General features: G+C 36.4%; 1 protein-coding gene across 1 annotated transcript; it reads left to right on the forward strand.

The window, feature by feature from the left end:
• Positions 1–359: 359 nt before the first annotated feature.
• On the forward strand, positions 360–1,367 carry C2H8orf48 (chromosome 2 C8orf48 homolog). Its single transcript, XM_007519948.3, has one exon. It carries the CDS (start codon positions 542–544, stop codon positions 1,325–1,327), a length of 786 nt encoding a protein of 261 aa, XP_007520010.1. The 5' UTR covers positions 360–541; the 3' UTR covers positions 1,328–1,367.
• The last annotated feature ends 7,166 nt before the right edge of the window (positions 1,368–8,533 follow it).

Raw genomic sequence — 8,533 nt, forward strand, 5'->3', positions numbered from 1 at the left:
CTTGGCCTATTATTTCTCTTTCCCTCTCTCTCTTTGGTCTATTTCTTGATTTGTTTTTGGCCAGCATGGCCTTTTCTCACACACCTGTACATCAGTTTGAATCCTGAGAGAGATGGGCATATGCGACCTTTTCTCAACCACAGTTGAGATCTTGTTTACTTTACAACAGCTTTGAAAAGAGTCTGGGACCTACTATCCTGCCGCTGGCGAACTTTGCCGGTCTGCAGCCTTTGTTTACAGGACAGTAGGTGCGACCCACTTCCACTGCGCATGACAGCACCGCGTTGCTATGGTAGCTGGGAGGCTTAACCGGAAGAGGAGCCCGGTTAAACTATTAGCAGTTAAACTATTAGCTTCCCGCTGTGGCCTCTGCGCGGGCTAGTGCCTGAACTACTCAGTTTTAATTAGTTCAGCCTTGATCATGAGCCAGTGGATCGTGGCATGGCAAAAGAGAGGAGAAGCTCATTCTGATGAAATGTGACGACCGTCTGCTCAGAACCAAAAGTCAGAAGGGGAATTGGCCCAAACAAACAGATGAGGTATGGCAGCCTTTTCTGAGGATACCTTCGACTCCATTATGAGTGAAGTACAGAGTTTCAGTTCATTGACCTACTCTAGCGAAAGGCAGTTATGGTCTCATGGCTCTGGGAGCGAACCTGACAGTGAAAATATAACTACTGTGTTGGAAGACAGAGACAAAACTTCTGAGATTTCAGACCTGAGCAGTAAAGAAATGAAATTGACTAGAAAAATGATCAGCTGCCTCAAGAAGAAAGAAATTAACTCAGGACAGTACCGGACAGATACTAAACTTCAGTCAGAAATTACTCAGTTATCTGGTGAAGAATTGAATGCCCTGGAGTCTTTTTGTGCCACTAAAATTAACCTGATCCATCAGAGTGTGAACTCAAAGGAGAGAAAGGCCAGCAGACATAAAAAGCTACGGTTTCCATCAGATGCAGAAGCTCCAGCGGTAGATGTGCTTAACTGTACTGTCCCTGATGAGTTGCTTAACAGAATCTATTTAGAAAACACAAGGACAACATTAAAACAGATTGCAACAGTTAAGCAACACATTTCTTCACAGTGCCCTAGTTGCAACATAAAAAGAGCAGAACTGGCCCAATCTGCCTTTCTGAAACGTAAGAAAACTTTACTACAGTCACTTATACTTCAAGAAAAAATAGATGAACATCTTTATACTAAAGACTTCCTAACTCTTATTGGAGAAGCACATCAGCGCTTTCCCAAGCTTTCTGATGATTCCAGAACAATCTGGAAAAGACTGAATGAAAAAAGTCAGATTGGATACTCTGTTTTTCAATGATTAGATAAAGAGCAGATGTAACAAGATGGAACTGAACTCATTTACCTTTTTCTTGATCATTTCTTTGTTGTTGTTGTTGTTGCCCTTGTTTTTTTTTATTTATTGTTATACTTAGTTACTGATGATGATGTCGTCGTTGTTAGGACAGAGAGAAATAGAGAGAGGAAAGAAACACGGGAAGAGAAAGATAGACAGACACCTGCAGACCTGCATCATGGCCTGTGAATCCCCCTGCAGGGGATCCTTAAGCCTGTCCTTGCACTTTGCACCATATGTGCTTAACCCGCCAGACTTCCTTTCTTGATCATTTCTAAAACTACTGTATTTGTTCAAATAGGAAATGGTATTCAGGTGTTACTGATAGTGTATAATAAGTGATATATGTTCTGTTGCATGTGATTAATTATGATCATTTTACTTTGGGACTTTGGGAATATGTTTACTATGCCTCTTATTTCCAATTTGAGGACTACAACTACACTCGATACAGTTTTCATGTTATCTGGAACAATTTTCTAAGTGGTATATGTATGAAACATTAGCATAAATATAGGCAGAAGGTGTTCGTAATTTGGACTGAAGATTTGACAGTGCAGAAGAAAGCAGGACAGAGATATAAAAGATAGTTAATAGCTGATGATGTGGAAGAAATGGATATGAGAATTCAATAAAAGGTCAATACTAAGAATATTACTGTTTCTGACCTAGGTAATTGCATAAATAATAATTTCAGTAAGAGGTGAACAAGGTTGATTGACAAGATGTCTCATCTGGGAAGGCACTTAAATTGCCACTCATATGACTCAAATTCAAACTCTGTAGCTTCCACTGCACTGGAAGAAGTTTTGGTGTTGTGGTATCTTTCCCTTTCTCCTTGTGCCTCTCTGGTTCTGTCTCTCTTTGTGTCAGAAAGTTGGACAGGGTGGTAAAGTCACAGCAACAACAAAAGTACTAGAACATTGAAATAGCATCATGTTCAATGGGAGTAAACTCAAGAGTATGAATATGGTATGAGCTCACTTGTAGGTGGAACTTAAGAAACAAGAACAGAAGGGGGAAACACCAAGTAAAACTTGGACTGAGTTTGGTGTATTGCACCAAAGTAAAAGACTCTAGGGAATGAGAGTAGGGAAGAGGCCATGAGGTGAGGGATGAGGGTAAGGGGCTTTGAGTTCCTGTTGGATGATGGTAGAAAATAAAATTGAGGATGAGAATGTTTTGCAGATACCTATCATGGGGAGATGAGAAATCTGGCTTGTTTCAACAACTGTACTGTAAACCATTAACTCCTCCAATAAAGAGATGGAGGAAGAAGAAGGGAAGGGTTATCCAGGCACAGTTTGGGTAGTTTTAGGTATATTTGAAATTTATGAAGAAATGGAATGGAGACATTTGGTTATTTGTACATACAGTTTGGAGGGAAAGTATGGCCTATAGGATTGAAAATAGCATGAGGATAGGGAGGATTTTTATAGTTGGAAATTGGAGTCATAGAAGTGGTGAACTCTTGTGGATAACAGTATAGTGAGGAGAGTGAACCAGCTCTTGAGAAATTCAGCAAGTAATGACTGAGTTGAGGATAAGCCATGAGGGAAGAAAGTAAAAAGAACTTTTCATTGAAGAATAAAGGAATCTGGAAAGGAGTTGTGTCATAGAGGCCAAAGAAAGATTGGATGAGTTGTCTAAACATGTTAATGCAACTGAAAGTCCACAGTTAGTCATGTACTGTGCTTTGTTAACTTTAAGACAGTCCCTCCACTTATTGAAACCAGGCAGAGTAGATTAATGTCACGTCGAGAAATGGGCTATCTGATAATAGACACTCATGAGTGGTGCCCTGACTATCTGGTCCAGTTTTGAAGCTAATAATCTGCTTAGTCAGTTTCTAGATAAGGCCTTGAAGTAAGGCAAATAAATAAATATGGATAAAGACTATTCAGAAAAGATTTTGTGAAACTTCTCTTGTTTGTTTCAATTTTCATTCTGAGGAAATGATATTCTCTAAAGAGATTTTGTGGTGTTTAGAATAAGCATTTATGAGGATTTTTTTTTAATTAGATGGTATCTTGAAAAGTTATTTATTTTCTCTATATAAATAATTTATTAGGGTACCTGGGTATCATTTTTCTTTACTTTTGGCATCTAAGGATCTTAGTCAAAAATTTGTAAAAATCAACAGAAGACATTTCATTTATGTATAAAGATACTCATTTTTTCCCTGTTTGAAAATAAAAGTCATTTCCTTCCTTTGTTAAATTTATTCCTAAATATTTTATTTTCTTGTATTCCTCATTTTTCCCATTCTCCTCCTCCATTTCTTCTTATTTGCAGATGAGCTTTACAAGGGTGCATTTTCATTGTTTTCAATTTGACTTTTATCACTTATTTGAAAGACAGAGAGGGCAAGGCACCAAAGAACCAGTATTTCCCTGAGTGTAATGACACTACCATGTATTTCCAGGGCTCTAACCTGGGCATCACACAGGAGAAGGCATGCATCGGTCCTAATGAGCTTTATCTCTGGCATTCCTGATTGCTTTTTAAGTGGAGTTTATTTTCTTTCTTTCTTTCTTTTTTTTTTTTTTTGTTGCTAGTACCCAGCTACATTTTTTTTTTTAACTTTGTATCTGAAATTTTGGTGAACTCATTAATTTAACATTTTTTTTTAATGGAGCCAGATCCTCACACACAATTTCCCTGCTTCTTGACTGCTTTGTCATTCAGATAAAGACAGAAATTCAGAGAGATGCCACAGAGTCATGCTACCTTCCAGATGGTACTGGTGCTTAAACCTGGGGCTTTGCACATAGCAAAATACTGCCCTACTGTGGATAGATAAGCTAATTCTCCAGACTGCTTTTTAAAAATTGATTCCTTAAGGTCTTTTAGAGAAAAAGAATTAGGTCATCTGCAAATAGATGATTTTACTTTTCCAATTTAGATACATTAAAAATATTTTTTTAATTGCCACCAGGGTTATTGCTAGGGCTCGATGCCTGCATGGCACATCCACCACTCCTGGTAGGCTTATTTTTCTTTACCTCTCTTTCTTTTCTTCTCCTCCTTCTCCTCCTTCTCCTTCTCCTTCTCCTTCTCCTTCTCCTTCTCCTTCTTCTTCTTCTTCTTCTTCTTCTTCTTCTTCTTCTTCTTCTTCTTCTTCTTTTCTAAAGAGACAAGAGAAATTGAGAGAGGATGGTAGGTAGAGGGGGATAAAGAGAGGCACCTGCAACACTGCCTCACAGTGTTAAAATATCTACTCTTCAGGTGGAAACCAGGGGCTTGAATCAAATCCTTAATGATTCTACCAAGTGTACCACCACTTCACCCCTGTTTAAGCACCTTTATAAAACTGCTTAATTGGTCTGGTACCAATTAAGTAATTAGTACTGTAATGACTAAAAGTGGCAAAGCTGTCAATCATCTCATATTCTTGATCTCAGGGGTATAGCTATTAGATGTTTGTTTTTACCACTGAAGGTGACATTGTATGATTTTCATCTATAGAATGATTATTTTTATGCTGAGGAAGCTCACATTTATTCTGTTTATTGAATATTTTTCTCATATAAGTATGTTGGAGTTTGTCCAAGATTTTTTACTCTGAAGCTGTTGAGATAATCATGTTCTTTGGGGTGCTCTTTCACTCAGACTAAAACATCTTCTTTGCACTTATCCCATAACACCTAAGCTTTGACTTATCAGAATAAAAGAATGTGGCCTGTATGTTTTTCAAGACATTAATATAAATTCACAATATACCATTGTGCCTTAATAAATACATGTTTCTACATTCCTAGATTGTGTGCTACTCTGTGAAGGGGATTTTTTATAGTTTTTTTTAACTTTATTTAATTTGATAGGACAGAGAAATTGAGAGGGAAGGATGATAGAATGAGAGAGGCAGAAAGACGTGGTACTGATTGCTCGTGACTCATTCCCCATGGAGGTGGGAACTAGGGTCTTGAACTTGGGTCCTTGTGCGTAGTAATATGTACACTTAACCAGGTGTGTCACCATGGATGGAGACTTCTTATATCCCCAATGCTTACATTGTCTGGGACAGGATGGTGCACAACAAAGGTTTCATGGATATATATATATATATATATATATATATATATATATATATATATATAATAAGTGTATCCAAGCAATGAGATTATCTTTTCCACCAACAGGAGAAATTATTCTTTTAGTTAATGTTTTACCTTTGCATAGCTGTTTGCTATAAATGTTTTCTTCTTTTCTTTTATCATGTGCATACTTTTCTTCATTGTAGCTTTTGGGTAAAACATCTTTTCAGGAACATCTCATGCAATATTTATTTCAAATGATTAATATACTAGCTATGTAGTCCATATTTTAGATAGAATCTGAATTGTTAATTTTAAAGAAATCCATGGCTTTCTGTAGTTTTGAAATGACATAAGAATTATTGAAGTTCAAACTTTAAACTAATTTTTATTATCTCTGAATTAATCAAAAAGGAATGAACATTTCCCCCTTCAAACTCTTTATAGGTACACTCAAGAGATTTCAAGTGTTGGAAAGAATAGTCCAAGAGATAGAAGCTAAGAAACTGCATATTTTCCTAATGAACAAAAAATATTTCTGACAACTTTGTATAGGATCCTAAAAAATTCAACAAAATGTAAAGATAGGTTTCTCATAATATTTTTAACAACAATAAAAAGGTATGTATGCAGAAACAGATCTAAGTATTTAACACTATAATAATGAAAGCTTAGAAACAGGAATAAATAACTTTCCAGAGTGAGGAAAAAGAAAGTGCAGTCCTGAACATCTGAGTCATTTAAATTCCAAACTCAGAATTGTTGAGGAATGTTTGGGACACCCATTGCAGAATGCCTCCAATTTTAAACATGTTAAGTTTATTTCATGATGAAGCCTAATATAGTAACTTAGTTGTTTCTATAGCAGTACAGCTAAACAGGTTACAAAAAAATAGGAATTGTGGTTTTTTTGGTATACTACTAATTTTGTCTGTATTGATAAATAGAATGTATAGATACAAGTAGTTAATTTGAGAAATAGAAAAGAAAAATATAGCTGAACTTCTGTTAATAGTTGACATTGACCCTTGAAATAGAGGATTCAAATTTTTTCCAATTTTCACTAATCTAGAATTAGAGTGATAATTTCAAAGATATATCAGAGCAGATCATATAATCAAAATGCTTTGTTTGATTAAGGCTTAAGGAAATTAAGCTATTATCATCATATCCAAAATTTGCATTAGATATTAAAACTGGTGACCCAACACAATGCCTATGAAAGTGTATAGAATGAGCACTTCTAGACAGTATGTATAAAGTAATTTCTGAATATGTTCTAAAATAAAGTTTGACTTGCATTATGTTTAAGAAGTGAGACTGAGATAAGGATTCCAGCAGATGGGCCAGGACTCACATGGCTCAAATTTCTTGTCAGTACCAATGGAAGAGTACCCGGACTTTCTTATCAGCTAGCCCAAATATGGGATAGCAGTACAGGACTGAAAGTATTTGACTATCAAATACCAAAAATGGAAGTCAACTCTAATACTGTGATATTAAAATATATTAAAATTCATATATGATGTTCAATAAATGAATATACCTTCTTTCATTCAATTACATTTTAACTTGTTTTAATTATGTCATAATAGGGACTTAGTGATGATGCACTTCGTTGAGTGCAACCATAACAGTGTACAAGGACACAAGTTCAAGCTCCAGGCCCCAGTTGCAGGGGAGAAGTTTAACAATGAAACAGTACTGCAGGTATATCTCTCCCTCTCCTCTATCTTTCCTTCTCCTCTCCATTTATATTTCAAATAAATATATTTTAAAAAATATTATCTTTATTTATTTATTGGATAGAGGCAGTTAGAAATCAAGAGGGAAGGGGGAGATAGAGAGGGAGAGAGACAGAGAGACACTTGTAGCCCTGCTTCACCACTCGTGAAGCTTTCCACCTGCAGGTGGGCCACGGTTGGGGGTTCAAACCCAGGTTCTTGCACATTGTAACATGTGCACTCACCACCCAGCCAACATATATATATGATTTTTAAGTAAGTCTTAACAGTCTTCTGAGGCCTATAGCCTGAGACTAGTGAAGTTCCAATTTTAGATATGCATTTTTACACATTTTCTGAAATTCCAAGACAGATAAAATGAGGACTGCTAGCTTGATTTATATTTTGGAATCTGTGAGGTAAGAGATTCCCATAGTTGTTTTCCCCAAATAGGAAAACTTTGGCTAAGTAATTGCTGTTGCTGCCACTGGCAGAACCATATAACTAGATTACTAGCAGTGTTTGAGTTTGTGAAAATGCACAGCTGGAGCCAAATATTGGCCAGGGTAAGATGACTCCCTAAATCGTGATCAGTTTTCTTAATATCTAATTTTTTATCAAGGATGTCTATATTAAGGAATAAAAAGTAGCAACTGTCCATTAAATTCCATTATAGCTCATCCCCTCTTCCTGAAGAATAAATTAGTCTCTTAAGAATAAGAATATTTCTATAGCTCCTGGAGGTAATCACACAATTGCATAGCAGAAGCTTTTCCAAAAATCAGTACATCCCTGAAGAATTTTTTTCTTGGAATGAATTGGGAATAAGACATAATGAGAGAAAAATATGTTTCTGCAACTACTCTCTTCAAGACAGTAGATATGTAATATTTTTATCTCATTACCATATAGGTAATTTTTTCATGTAGATAAACCACTAATTTTAGCAAAATATCTACTATTTATGAAAACAAAAAAGAAACAAGAAATATCACATCCTTCTGTGGCTCCAAGTTTAGCTGTTATCGTTGGTAAAGGAGCCAACTTGGTGATTTTTGCATTGAGTATCCCAGGTTTTGTTAGTATGAGTCATAAGCAAATTTTATTGGATAGAGAAAAGAAATTGAGAGGAAAGGGACAGACAGAGACACCTACAGCACTGCTTCATCACTTGTAAAGCTCCGCCCAGCAGGTGGGGACTAGGGACTTGAATCCAGATCCTTGTACATTCTTTTTGTTTTAATTATTATCTTTATTTATTATTGAATAGAGACAGCCATAAATTGACAGGGAGGGGGAAGATAGAGAGGGAGAAAGACAGAGAGACACCTGCAGCCCTGCTTCACCACTCATGAAGCTTTCCCCCTGCAGGTGGGGACTGGGGGCTTGAACCTGGGTCCTTGTGCTCT

The sequence above is a fragment of the Erinaceus europaeus genome, chromosome 2, assembly GCF_950295315.1.
Source record: "Erinaceus europaeus chromosome 2, mEriEur2.1, whole genome shotgun sequence".
NCBI classification, from domain to species: Eukaryota; Metazoa; Chordata; class Mammalia; order Eulipotyphla; family Erinaceidae; genus Erinaceus; species Erinaceus europaeus.